Raw genomic sequence first — 14,731 nt, 5'->3', positions numbered from 1 at the left:
CATCTTTGTAGAATAATTTCTATAAAATTTGTTAACAAGACAAAAGAGAAGTGCCTGAGGTTGTTCAGCCTGAAGAAAAGGTGGCTGAGAGGAGACCTTATCACTCTCTGCAGCTACCTGAAAAGAGGTTTTTGCAAGGTAGGGGTCTGCCAAGTAACAAGTGATAAGACAAAAAATGGCTTCAAGTTGTGCCCTTAAGATTCTGTGAAAAATTTCGTCATGGAAAGGGTTGCTAGGCATTGAAACAGGCTGCCCAGGGAAATGGTTGAGTCACCATCCCTGAAGGTATTTAAAAGCTCTGTAGATGTGACTCTTGGGGACACTGTTTAGTGGTGGACTTGGAAGTTGTGCATTAATGGTTGGACTCAATGTTGAAGGCCTTCTCCAGCCTAAATGGGTCTGTGAGTCTAGAAAGGCCTGCTTAAGTAATTTGGATTATTTACACATGAAGTTGTGCTGTCAGTGCTTTACAGCTGGACTTTGTCACAGAACACTTGGTTTATAGGTTTCAAAAGGTCATTTAAGTGCTTTGTGATTAATTTGCCTACCAGTATGATAGGTGTCTTACCTACCCAAGGTGGTGTAAGTTTCCTTGGTATCCTTAAAGCTTCACAAGATGAGCTGAGAAGGTTCTTCCTCAGAATGTGTTTGCGTACTCATACCATGAGAAGCTTATTGATTATTAAATACCTGTTTGTTTCTGTCAATGTTTTCATTTGCTGACAAATAGACTGTCGTAAGTTGCAGGCTGTTGTTTTTGAGGGTAGTTTCACCTTATTGATTTGTTTTAATTTATTTATTTGCTTTCCTCTCATTACTGCTTTGTATACATAGCAACAATAGTTTTCTTGCCTAGAGAGAAGGACTTAAATGCCATGGGAGATCAGTAGCATCTTGACAACTGCAGAGGTTACTCAACCAGGTACTAGTAAGGGCATAAAAGTGCACACCTATGCCTTTGATAAGCACAGACTTGTGTAACTCACTACAGAAAAGTTTTATGTTTTTGAGATTTGTACCAAATACTTTTTAGCACTTGCATTCTATTTTGGTTTTGTACTTAGCAAGCTCTCAAGAGATGGCGGAAAAAAAGAAAGAGATGGTGGAAAGCTGGTCTTTCTTGGATACTGTTGAGTGTAACTTCAGGCCCCTGGTAGTAATTGAACTTGCAAAAGGCACCAAAGAAGAAACCATAGAATGGCTCACGGAGCGAATTGTGGACAAAAAGGCAAATGGAGGTGAGTATCTTCAGTATCTTCAGTATCACTCTGAAATAAAATTGGCTGTCACCATAATATGAAGACACACAGAAAATTACTTTTCAGGGAACTTGTGGTATAACGATTGTTTGCCAGTCTCATTTAGTTTTGTGGGTTTGAACCCACCTAACCCTGTTATTAATCTAAACATTAGCTTAAGGTCAAATGCCAGTTGAACTCTAGATTTCTTCCATTTTTTGCACTGAAGCCCCGATAATTTATGTGTCAATGTAGTTTTGATGTCAGTTTTTATAGTAGTTGTCTAGACATGTTTCTCCTGTTGCTTACAGAAATGTGGTAAGCCTTGCCTAAATGAAGACTCCTCACATCCTGTCCATAAGCCTTTGTACCATGTTGTAGAACAAAATTAAGTTAGCAGAAAGCAATTTAATCTTGATAACTTCACGTTGGATTTTATTTTTATTTTTTGTTAGCATGTAGGGTCTTACAAAGACAATATTTCATTACTCATTTTGGTATGCTTCTGGGAATTGAAGTTAGGCTAATTAATTTGTAATTCCTTGGACTTTTTATTTAAACTTTTTTCAACAAAATCAAAATTATTTTTGGCTGTTGTGTCAGTAATATTTCTGTGGCTGATGTATTTGTGACTACAAACTTGCTTTCAGGTCTCTGTTAGAAAAGTTAGGGATGTTTCTGCTTCAAAAATTTAGTCTACTTAAAACCATTGCGTCTGTTAGCAGAGGCACTTCTTGCTTTTATGATGTGAAACTTAGGGGAATAGATCCGAACAGTCCCCATTGTTGCAGTTCATTGTTGAGAGTGCTTCAACAGAAACAGGGCTGAATCAGGGGGAGACCCTGCAAGATTCTGAACATCCTGTGTCAAATGCTGTTGAAACCTTGACTCTTTGTGCCCTTAAAAAGAGACATTTTCTGCATTCCTCTTAGCTAGGGCCAATATATTGGATGCTAAAATGCTAGGGCTTTTAGATGTAATTTTAATGTATTTTCTTGCTTATTTTGCCCCTCTTTACTCTAAAGGTGCACAACTACTGATTAAACCACTGGTTACGGAAAATGGAGTTGAAAATATTTATCTAGTTGGAGCTTCCCACTTAAGGCTTTTGCTGGGAGCTGAAACTGTAGGTTTGGTGAAGGAATGCAGTGATAACTCAATGAGAGCTTTTACATACAGCAGCAGAAAAACTTTCAAACATTTTGCAGGTAAGCAATTTAGGAATGTAAGAATCTTTGTCATTGCAAAGTGGTGACTAAAGATTATAAGCAATTATGCTGCTAAATCTTTTACAAGGAATCTTTTGATTCCTTGGAATGGTAACTGTGAACAGCAAATCGAAGACCAAGCCATGAAAAAAATACGTGTTTTTAACTATGGAAATTCAGGTCCTATAATGAATTTTGGTTTCTTTCACATGGCTTTAATTTTTTATTTGTCTTTTCCTTCATGCTTTCCTATGCTCCAAATAGTCTCTTACTTGTATGAAAGATTTTCTTGGCAAATAAGACAAGAAAAAGAGTTGATAAACACGATTTTATGATTACCAACCCATGTTATGAATTAATGTAGCAATTTAATTTCTGTGAGCCAGTTTTGAGGCTTATTGTCTTAAAATTAGGTGGAAAAAATAGAAACATTTTTCTCCATTACATGTACACATCAAACAAACAATAATTAATACTACAGACGCATTCAGTGGGATTTGGGCATGATTAGTGGACTTGTTGCTTTTCCTCTTTTATTTTGTGGGGGTGCCAACATAGGAACATTTCCTTTTAAATGTGCTGTTTGTAAGGTATTTAACGTCCCTGCGGTGGCAGAACTCATTTTTTGCTCTGCAGGTAAATATCGGAGTTCAGCTTAGTCTTGCCAATACTTCTAATGTGCCCGTTTGAGTGATGCCTTTCACCATATTTTCAGTATAAAGGTTCTTGGGTCTGTCTGAAACAATTTTTAAGTTTGGTTGTTCGGTGGCAGTTTTGCTCAACACCACTGCTGTGCAACAGCTGTTGCAGTGTCTTTACTTTTGTAACCTTGCTTTCCTGAAATTAGGAAACTATCAGAAGAGATGTCAGCTGTGAAAGTGCCACTTCAATTTCATGCCTTTACATTATGAATGCAAATTGGACACAAATTCCACTGCTAACAGAATCTCTAGGATTAGCTGGATTTCCAACTGCTGTAAACATATTTTTGGCTGTATCTCCTGTTTTTTTTTCTTTTTAAAAACACAAATGTAATTCTAGGTTTGTCCAGGTGTAATAAGAGAATTGTCACCTAGCAAAGCAACCCTGCAGTCTATGTTGTCTTGATAGTATTTCTGGTTGCCCAGTTAAACTAATACTATACTGTTATTCTTTGTATTAGAGTTTTGTTGATATTTTAGCTTCTGAATGTGTTTAGAGCGATCCCTGTAGTTTCTTATTCCTGAGGGGGGAAGAAAATTGTTTTTATCTCAAGGAAATCTGACTCTTGTTTCCATGATGATAACTTGATGGGTTTGACATAAGGTTGTTGCTGTAATTTTTTTTTCCTGATTCTGATAATTTTTTATAGTTGTTTGCTGCCAAGGTTGTATTCCTGTGCTGCACCATTTCATGTAACCTTCCTTTTTATTTAGATGACAATCATGATTTCCTTACAATGGCAGAATGTCAGTACATCATCAAACATGAACTTGAAAATCTGAGAGCCAAAAATGAAAAAATGATCCCGGGATATCCTCAGGCAAAGCTGTACCCAGGAAAATCAATTGGTAAGTAATGTAGTTTGTTACCTCTAACTCACTGTGTTGATGTAGGATAGTGTTCATGGTGAAAAAAAAAATTGCTGTAGTGAAGAGAAATCCTTCAAGTTCCACTACTTTTAATCAACTTTGTTTTTTCATTGCTTCAGTAATAGGACAAAAGGCAATGGATGTACAATACAACAAGAGAAATTCTGAATAGGTATCAAGGAAGTATTTTTCTCAGCAGGGTAATCAAACATTTGATCAGGGATTTAAAGGGATTGTTGGTAACTGTCCTGGGAGACTTCTAAAGCAGCCCAATTTAAGCCACACCTACCTTGAGCAGGAAGGTGGAGCAGATTACTTCCAGAGGGCCTTCCATCCCGAGTTGTTCAGTGAGGCTGAGGCTCTGGCATTACGTTCTCTTCAGCTGGGTAGTTTTTGCACGTGTTGATGTTATCCATTATTTTTAATTTTTAGGTACCAAAAGTATTTATTATTTAAGTGACATGATTATATACTTGGATTCTCTCTGTGTAAGAATACTGGAATGAGTACCAGTGCTCCAGAATGAAAAAATTCATAATGGGAAGGAAGTTTTGTGTCATTTATTTGGTTTCACTGATCTTCCTCTTTGCTTCAAGTGCTTTTCCTTTTCATAGCAGAAAGAAGCAATGAGAGCTGGTGCTATTTTTATGGTAGCTGAAAGTAGTTTGTTGGCAGAGATGCTACAGATTCTTAAGAGAATGTATCTTAATAATTGTATCTTCTTTTATTAACAACATCTCTATTCATTAGTGTTGATCATCACAGAAGGAGATCTGTGCATATTAGTGGTTCAAAAAATATAAATAAATGTTGATGTCAGATGAGTTTACATTCATAATTTTTTATATAGCCAAGGTATTTTTCTAGTTTTGTCAAGCTGATGATGATAGGAGATAGAAAAATACTGTAACACTTCTACTGCCTCCCTGGAGACAGTTCTTTTTTCTATGCTTGTAACTTTAGAGCAGTTTCTTAACTGTTTATCCACACATGTAGTATTGCTTTCCATAACAAAGCTAAATACAAATTGTGCAATATGTAGCTTGTGTGCAATGAAGAAGTGATGTAATTTATGAATTAGTATAAACTGATAATTTAAAGGGTTTTTTTAGTATCTTTCCCATAATTATTACAGTGATGACTCTGTGGCTATCCCCACAGTGCTACGTGTGGCATTTCAGTCCTGACCTGTAGCATTTTTTGCAACTGAAGCTGCATCTGGTCATACTGCAAAGCTGTGGAGTAGTTATTATATGTATGAAGGTTGCTCTTTATCTTCCAGTGGATAGCACAGTATTTGCAGGAATAGGTATAACTGCTCTCTATATTTTTTTAATTAACATGAGACAATTTTTTAGGATTTGAGTGCTAGATCTATTTCAAAAAAACTTTAGGTTTGCGAAGTACACAACATAACCTGTTTACTTATGTCAACTTCACTGTCCTTTGAAGGAGTGCTAGGTATTTATTTTTTTCTTTTCTAGTGAGAAGATTATTGACCAGTGGTATTCTTGTTCAGATTTTTCCGCTGCATGACAGAGAAGAGTTGAAAAAGCTTAGTCACAGCTGGTATGGCCGAGTGAAAGTCGGTTATCAACCTTTAGGTATGTGAGCAGCCTTTGCGTTGTTGTCATGCAGTTTCAGGAGTCCTGAAATTAGACTACTGCACTTTTATCGTTTGGACAGGTTTTTCCTCTTTCAGTGTTTCCTGTGTGAGCTGCTGAAATGGTTCTAGACTTGCCAAATTGGTGGTTCCAGAGTCTGCAGGTTCAGTGTCTGTGAGTTTCCGTGTAACTGCAGTCTGCATGTCACAAATCCTCCCCACCCATCAGTAAAGCAGCAATGGCACAAGTCCAGACTGTTTTTTCAAACTGGCTCTTTACAAGCTCCCATGTGTCTGGAACTCCCAAAGCTTTTTTATATTGTAGGTGTGTCAAAAGTGTATTTACAACTGTTTGTTTTAAATTCATTGCCTGAATGAAGACTGTATGTTGTTGGATACCAGTGTCACTTAAATGTGTTTTAGACACTAAATAGTCTTAAAACAAATATAATTTTTAGTCTGGCAATATGGAAAGTTAAGTTTTAAACTCTAAACCTGTAAACTTTATTGAAAAATAAGAAAATAAGCATTTGGGAGCTTGCCTGATTATAAATTTCTGGGTCTTGCAGTTGCCTGAGGTTCTTTCCTGAGCTGCAGGAAGTTAAAGATCTGTCTCGATAATGCCTGCCTCCAGAGTATTGTGTTAGGAGCCTTATTGTGTGCTGGTCTTTTTTTTATGTGAGAAAGGGGCGGGGTTTTTTGACTGACACGGAATCAATACAAAATTTTGAAGTAAGTCCCAGGAGCCTGTTAAGTATGTACTAATTTAAGGATGTCTTTCATGTTGGAGTGTGAAATGATGCTAATGACCTACACTTGAATGTATTTGTTGATGAATTTTTGATTGACGGGGATGTTGGAGTGCTGATCCTTCTGTCTGTTTACCTTTCCTTCTTGCTTTCAGAGACTTTTATCTAGTTGACAATTGTGAACTTCTGCTGTAGTGCTTTGTAAGCCATAAGAATATTCTGGTATTGCATGTGAGGTTTTTTTGTGGTAGTGTATTTACAGAGTCAATTCTGAGGTCATGCTTCTATGGCTCTTTTTTAATCTGGTAGATACAAAACAGTGACATAAAAGCAATTTGGTCATCCAAGCAGGCCAAGAAAAGAGATTTCAGCATTCTTAGCTGTTTGATAGGCATTTCTGTATCTAATTACTTCTAGATTATTTGAGTAATAATCCTGTATTTTTTTATTAGTAAGATAAGTGATATATCTTCTTGGAGGTAATACATCTGTCATGAGATATACCCATTACTAGTGCACATTTAAGTATCTGTAGCACCTGAGCAGACAAACTTAGTGAGTACAGCAAGTATTTAATGTATCAGTTGTTTGCTGAAAAGAGAATCTCAACCTGAGTACTCTTATCTGATGTGTTTAAGATTTAAGATTATGATGCACCTGTCCATCTATTCCTTTAGTTCCTTGAGGGTTAGTACAACTAACCCTTTTTCTCTGAGCAAGCTGAAACAAATTTGTTTCCCAGGAGTACATATGCCAGTGGGAATTTTCAGAAGCTGTGTGTTGAAGTTTGTTTTTTATTACATCAAATGTCTTCCATGCCATTCATTGATCAATTCTGTTTTCAAGAACGATAGTATTTTCTCTTTGGTTGGGTTTTTTTTTTTTCCCCCCTTTATCTGGATGTCTGTTTGACTTTCTTGCCATCTGAATGGTGTGTTTATGTGGGTATATATGTAACATAAAAAATAATTCAGATAATCATTTGACTTTTTGTAGTAAAAGTGAAGGAAGAAAGAGAAAGCAACAATACTCACTGTGTTATTTAGAAGAAAAAGGTTCTGGCCAAGGGGAAGTTGTAAGTTAATGTAAGGTCACGTTTGATATTGTACTAACATCTTTAAGTGTAGTCTTAATTGATTCATTTCTTTCTGCAGATGACATACGCTGCTACTTTGGTGAAACCATTGCTCTCTACTTTGGCTTCTTAGAATACTTCACATTTGCTTTGATTCCAATGGCTGTCATTGGGATCCCTTATTACGTGTTTGCGTGGGAGGACTACGACAAGTACGTGATGTTTGCCACCTTCAATCTGCTGTGGTCCACGGTGATCCTGGAGGTTTGGAAGCGGATCTGCGCCATCCTGACGTACCGCTGGGGCACGCTGCTGATGAAACGGCAGTTTGAAGAACCAAGGCCAGGCTTCCACGGGGTGCTGGGGATCAATCCTGTCACTGGCAGGGAGGAGCCAGTGTACTCAAGTATTAAGAGACAGTTACGGATCTACCTGGTGTCCTTACCATTTGTGTGCCTTTGCCTCTACTTCTCACTGTACGTGATGATGATTTACTTTGACTTGGAGCAGTGGGCTCTGGATTACCACAAGGAGAATGAGTCTAACTTCAGCAGCTTGATGCTGTACGTGCCCAGTATCATCTATGCCGTTGTGATTGAAATTATGAACCGTATCTATCGATATGCTGCTGAATTCTTAACATCGTGGGGTAAGAAAGTTGTTTGTTTTTCTTCTTTCAAGTTAGACTCCTACATACGTAGAATTTGCTTCTTTGGTGAATATATTACTGTGAGCTCTTGTTCACCTGAATGCTAAAGAGATTTCTCAAAGTAGGTTCTTGCTGTGGGGTAAAAGAGATGGCCATTTTAACTTCTTATATTTTGAGTTTTCTGGGATTGCAGCTCCATATTTGGTCTGAGTCTGACACCCCATTAGAAGGGGTGATCCTGCCTTCCTCCTCAGCCTCTCTGCCTTTGGTGCAAAAGTTTCCCTCCCTGATGCAGCTCTTTGTCTGGCTGTCTCAGCCATCGTGCTGGCAAAAGGGTTTGGGGGAGAGCATGAGGAGAAGAGCTCAGAGGTGCATGGATGGCAGGAAGGATTGTCCTGGCAAGTTGCACCCACAGGCTGGGTTTGCTTACTGTGCTTTAGTCTACTGCATATCAGTGCAGAGGGCAGAGGCACTGAGATAGTGACTCTAAATGTCACAAGAGTGTTTATGTATGCTGCATATATAATAAAGACTGGGATTCCACATCCCAATCAAAATGTGTTTCTCTGGGCACTCTCAGAAGAGGAGGAATGTTATAATAGATTACCTTTTTTTTCCCCTCTTATGTGTGTGATTTATTTAACAGATTGGGCCTTGTGTTTTGTAACCTAACATAAGGACAGTGAAATGCTGGGGTGTTCATTTTGAATTTTAGCACTTTTACAGACATGTGAAGTCACTTTCAGACAAAGTTAATAGATTAAGCTAATGGAGAATTAACTGCTTCATGAAGCTCCATATGGCATTGATTTGCAGGACAGAATCCAGATTACTAAAGCTGGTGACCCAGAAAACTGACAGAAGAAAAATAAAACAAAAGGGAGATTGATGCAGCAGACAGAATAAAAAGAGGTGTTGAAGTGGGGGTTGGTGATGCTTGCCAAAATGATTTGCTCAGCAAATTCAACCAGACATCCCTGATAGCAAAAGCAAGCAATTTCTTTGTTTATGACTGTTCAAGGTTTTTGTTTAAATAATTTTTAAATTTATATCTAGGGCTCAGTTGATTGCTTTGTTTCATTGTTTTTAGTATACTGCAAGAAAAGGCATTTCTGTGAAATACCCAGTTATGTTGCTCTAATAGACTAAAATGTCTTTAACAGACAAGTTAAATTTGTTTTCTATCCAGGCTTTTTTGGATTTAAGCTGATGTTTCATATTCAGCAGAGGCAGTATTTATGTAACCTACTACACTGACAGCTTGTGCCTTTTCTGTGCTATTCCATGTGTTTCTGCTGTCATGCTCTGAATAGGCTGAAAGGCTCATCTGGCTGTCCCATCTTATCTCCCACCTGGCATATTTTCAGATAATATCTGACTTCAAAAGCTGAAGTGACAAAGCATGGGAAACAATCTGGCGTATTTTAAGCACCCCTCTTGCACCCATTTATCATGAAAGCTGGTTGTGTTGCGAAAGGTAAAAGTAAAAATTGCAGTCCCTTGAGTGCATTTTCACATAACTTGATGCTCCTGTCGGAGTAGAGCTCTGCTGTTTTGTCCTGAGCAAGGTCTGTAGGTGATGGTGTCTCCTTTCAGCCTTGTTGACACAACACATGCTGATGTGCTGCCTTCCTAATTACTGCTTACCCAGGGCTTTAAAGGTACAATCTAACAAAACACCAGAAAGAAATTGAAAATCTCCCATCCACTTCCCTTTTCTCCCCTCGAGTAAATCAGCCTTCCTGAAATATCAAGTTCTGACAGTTTATCTTAAATGAACTGAAAATCTCAATTTAGAATGAGTAATACATCTGTTGAACTTCCCATACTCTAGTCTTGCTTTAGAGTGTAGGGTCTGACCTAAATTCCTTGGAGAGAGATGGGAATATTTCTGTAAGCATTTACTGGTTTTGAATCAAATTTGCTATTTTTATTTTTCATTATATATTCCTATTACTCTTGCATTAGTTTTCAGCCAAAGAGCAATCAATAACTAGACACATTTTGTTAAATCTTAAGAGTGGTGGATGTTTTTTCTTGTATAAAATAGCTCTTCAGAATAAGAAATATATAAAAGAGGAAACTTTTGTAGTAGAAAATATATATGAGTTGTAGTCAAAAATATGTATGATAGTACTGTGGATCAGATTAGCTTCATAGATTAAGTGAGGTATTGGTACAGTATAAATTCTTTCTACCATGAAATGCTAGAATAATATAAACTATTAGATAAGTAATTTTCATGTGGAGTTAGAAGTGTCTGTTCACTCTTTGGAGAGTAATGTGTAGTACATGGTAGGTGCTTCTGCTGTTTACTAATTAATTTTTTTTTGGTGTTTTAGAAAATCACAGGCTGGAATCTTCATATCAGAATCATTTAATTCTGAAGGTTTTAGTGGTAAGTATGTCATATAAGCAGCTTTTAAGATGATTTTAAAAAACAGCTTGTGCTGTGTTTTATTAGTGCTTTCCTGGCATTACCACAGTGACCTACAGTTTTGCTCAAGGCCAAATAGTAGCAGAAACATCAGAGTAAATAAGATTTCTGTTAAGGTTCCAGTAACTGCTAGACTATTTCAGATGCCTCTTTTATAGTGCAGAGCTGGCTTTTTATTTGTATCGAATTGTTCTTTCATTAGGATGCTGTATATAAATTTCTATTAATTGGTGTGGTCCTCTCTTCAACTGAGAACTATTCCCATCAGTTTTTGCATGATTTTATGGTAAACTATGTTTTGAAAAGTTCATGTATTCCACCTGCACTAATATTCAGGTAACCAGTCTGAGGAACCTGAAAATATCTGTCAGTCTACTCCTGTGTAGTTCATAGCATATGTGGATCTATTTCATTTATCTTCTTGTTTCCTTTTGAAAAGATCATTTAAGTTTCTTCCTTTTTTATTTCCTCAATTCCCTGAGAGTTTCTTCTTTATTTCCTTCACCCTGTTTTTTGTATGTGTGTGTATGTTTATTTGAGGTTTGGTTTTTTTTGGGTTTTTTTTGGGTTAAATCTCCATGTTACCATGTGTTACTAGTAACCTCTAGAGCTAAAACTCCTGTAGATATCACTTAATAGCTTTATCTCCTCCTTTAGCCTTTCTCAAAAAACTTAGAATCGTTTCTTTTTACCTGTGGGGTATTTATACAAAATGATTTTAAAAATCATAAAATGTCATGTGTTAAGTTTCCCCCACTTTTAATTCTCAGTCTGTGAATGGCTCTTGGCACTCCCAATATTATCTGTGTTGGTCAAGAGCTCCAAAACAGGAGCTGCAGCACTTACAGCAAGTAGGAATCTTCAGAGTTTGATTAAATACTGTGATTATGTCTTATTTTAGAAGTAGGGAGTATTTCTCTTGGCCATAAAACCTTTTGAAGTGTTTAAACATAAACTGCAACTAACAGATATAAAGGAACATTTTTAAAGATTGAGAGAGATTGAGAGTCATAGCACCCAATGCGTGTATTTGACAAAGTATTACTTCAAAAAAAGTCACTACTCTAAATGAAGATCAATTTATTGATCTAATCCCTTTTCTAATGTTATTTGGAGAAATTGCCAAAAAATGAAAGTTAGGTAGAAGGTGATGTATTTTTAATGTTGACATTTCATAATTCAGTTGTAGCTCTCTTTGTATACTTAGTTTTAGGAAGGCATAAAGCTTGTTAAGTGAAAGACTGAGTAAGACAAATATTGAAAATGTGTTTTCTGACATAAGGATTAAAAATGGTAAAGAAAACTTTGATGGACAGTTTAAATCTTCATGGAAGCCATTTAGTCAAGGCAGCTGTTAAGTTAAATGATATTCTGCATCTGAACTTTTGCTCCAGTACTAAAACCAAATATTTTTATTTGCAGTTCAACTTCCTAAATTGTTTTGCATCTCTTTTCTACATTGCCTTTGTGTTGTTTGATATGAAGCTTTTGAGGCAGGTGAGTTCCAAGAACATCTTAAGAATGTTGATGGATCTAGGAGAATAAAGAATTGATTGAAACAGACTTCAGTAGTTAATTCTAAAACATAAACTTGTCAATTAATATGTTTCACCTATATTTTCTTAGAAATCCATCTTCCATGTTTCAGTTCCCCTACCATTATTGCAGAATCAGAACAGAGTAGAGTAATTCTTTCTCTCTGTATAAATGAGGAACTGTTTTCAAATAAATTTGATTATTCTCTCACACAGATGAGATTGGGAAATTTTAATTTCCTCTTTATTTCCTTTTATGTTAGAAAATGTTCTTCTCTGTAGTGTTCTTAATGAGAGACTCTTGAGGATAGGGTTGAGATTAAGTTCAACTACAGTGAGGATCTGAGAATAAATAAAAGCAAAAATAAGTAGTTGTAGTTGGTATTTTAAATCAACTTTCACACTCAAATGCATGAAAATTTGGTATAAGGAAAATACTTTCATTCTAAACATAATGAGCAGTACAACAAGAACTTTAGCTCAAGACCTCTGTTACTCTGAAGTGATCTGTAGCAAAACACTTGACATACCTATACCTGACATAACATTTGTGACATTTCTTCTGCTTTCGGGTAAAATCAAGAAATAAAAAGCATAGAAAACAGGTCGGGGTTTTAAATGGCATATATTAAATATGCATTACTGTTCATTGTACTTGGTGTACTGTTTCCAAGATACATTCAGATACACAAAATATTTAGACTACTAACTCCTAATTGTCCTTTTCAGCACACAGCAAAGGATGGGAACTAGATCATGTACACATTTCATATGCTAGGTTTGTTAGGCTGGCCTTTTTTCATAGTATAGTAATTTATAGTGTTACTCTAGCTCACAGAATTGCAAATGATCATAAGTTCACCACAGTTGTATTATTCTTTATTTCTTTTTTTTTTACTGAAGAGCTTGGCCACTTTGCTGATAACTTCGCAGATCCTCAACCAATTTGCAGAATCCCTGTTTCCCTATTGGCTCCAGAAGAGATACAACAGGAGGATGAAGAAACGCACGTGTTCCAAGAAAACTGATATGGACCTGTCATTAGCTGAACAGGTCAACATGGAGAAAGAAATGGGAACCTATTTGGTACGTTGCAGTGCTGTAAAAGAGTTAAAACTTTTCTGGGCTGTAGTTGACAGAGGCATCAGCCAAGTCAAACAAGAATATTTTTGGCTTTCTGGTGTGGCAACTTATTCCCAGCATTATCAGCTTTGCTGGAAGCTGTTTATGCAGCTGTATGTTATCCTGGATCAGGAAGTGGTTACAGTGCAGGATCCTAATCCTGCATCCTACAGGGCAGGACCAGAACCAAGAGGAAAGAATGAATAGCTCTGTCTGGAGTTACCTAACCTGGTATCACTGGAAAGAGGTATTTGTGCAATATGCCTTTAATCTTCAAGAGCAACCCAAGGACTACCAGGATGGGTAGGCTGGCACAGGGAGGAGGGAAATTATTTCTGTCTTGATTTGATTTTTGCAGTGGTACTAGTTAAAATGATCAGTTAAACTATAGCCTGAAAGAGATCACTTATGTCTGGATGGGGCCAGAAACGGAGGATGGAAGAAACCAACTCTTCAAAACAATGCTCCTGCTGGATGCTCTTGCCTCTTGAAACGATTGCTTTGGTATTCACTGTCTTCTTGGTTCTGTTCTAGGCCACCTCCTACCCAATATAATTTTTAATTGTATTTAGCAGATTTCATGCTATTCATGACTTAAAATTCTAAAGGAATTTACACAGTGGACATCTGTGTATGTTAAGTCCTCACATACTGGCTGACAACTCGATCAGATGCTGCAGGCAGAGTCACAACAGTCTTAATACTGTATGATTTTTGCTTTTACAGAATAAGAAGTGCATGTACATAGTACAATTTTCATGTAAAAGGTAGACATCAGCAGTTTGAAATTTGATAATAACACCATATCAGGTTCTTCTCTTCCTGCATGAAATGCCATGAAATGGGAAAAGGAGAAAGAACTATCACCTTTACAATTACAAAACTGTACAAATGTGTTCCTGTGTGAGGGTTGGAGGGAGATAGAATTAGACTGCCTGTCTTGCAGTGCAGAACACAGCAGAAGTCCCTGCATTAGTGTCTGAGCTGGTAAATCAGCACAGTCCAGCACTGCACCTGCACATCGGCTAGCACAGCTCCCAGAGTTGTGTGTCAGCATCAGGCCTGACCAAATAAGCTCTGCCTCTCAGACCTGAGCTGAGTCCTGATTCTCAGCTGTCACATACAAAGCCAGTGTGGTGTCTCTGAGTCACATTGCCCAGTGCTTCTTGTGCAGAGCTGGATCAAATGAATCTGCACCTGTTGTACTCTTGTGCCCTGAATAGTTTTTGACGGGTGGACTTGAGAGGTCAGTTGTAGAGAGTTAGGACTTTGCCTTGGATGTGTCCACTGCTAGCCTCAGTTTCAGTTCTAAATACTGTGTACTCAAAGCTTTAATTTTATATTCAATCTAAAGATTGTTTTGCTGTGCTTGTGAATAAACGATATTAGACCGTTGATTTGTTTGCAAGCAGTGAGCTGTCAGCAGGCAAGAATATTTCTAAAATTAAAACTGTCACAAGGGGGAAGCATTTGACTGTTTAGTAACTGCAGAGTCTTGGCAGAATTCTGTGTTTCAAGCTCTTTTGTTTTGATTCCTTCTTTCA

The 14,731-nt window shown here is 37.2% G+C and overlaps 1 protein-coding gene across 3 annotated transcripts in view; it reads left to right on the top strand.

Moving 5' to 3' along the window:
- ANO10 (anoctamin 10) overlaps positions 1 to 14,731 on the top strand; it is a 121,093-nt gene that overhangs the window by 2,277 nt on the left and 104,085 nt on the right. For all 3 annotated transcript variants that reach the window (XM_063408485.1, XM_063408476.1, XM_063408465.1), the window contains exons 2-9: positions 1,065 to 1,238; positions 2,264 to 2,446; positions 3,862 to 3,996; positions 5,502 to 5,621; positions 7,524 to 8,093; positions 10,436 to 10,491; positions 11,953 to 12,027; positions 12,969 to 13,151. In XM_063408485.1, the coding sequence (XP_063264555.1) occupies positions 1,079 to 1,238; positions 2,264 to 2,446; positions 3,862 to 3,996; positions 5,502 to 5,621; positions 7,524 to 8,093; positions 10,436 to 10,491; positions 11,953 to 12,027; positions 12,969 to 13,151 (1,482 nt within the window). In that variant the 5' untranslated portion in view covers positions 1,065 to 1,078. The remainder of the gene's footprint in view (positions 1 to 1,064; positions 1,239 to 2,263; positions 2,447 to 3,861; positions 3,997 to 5,501; positions 5,622 to 7,523; positions 8,094 to 10,435; positions 10,492 to 11,952; positions 12,028 to 12,968; positions 13,152 to 14,731) is intronic.

The sequence above is a fragment of the Prinia subflava genome, chromosome 1 (assembly GCF_021018805.1).
Source record: "Prinia subflava isolate CZ2003 ecotype Zambia chromosome 1, Cam_Psub_1.2, whole genome shotgun sequence".
Classification (NCBI taxonomy): Eukaryota; Metazoa; Chordata; class Aves; order Passeriformes; family Cisticolidae; genus Prinia; species Prinia subflava.
Note: the sequence above shows the minus strand (reverse complement) of the source record. Positions and strands in the feature narration are given on the sequence as shown.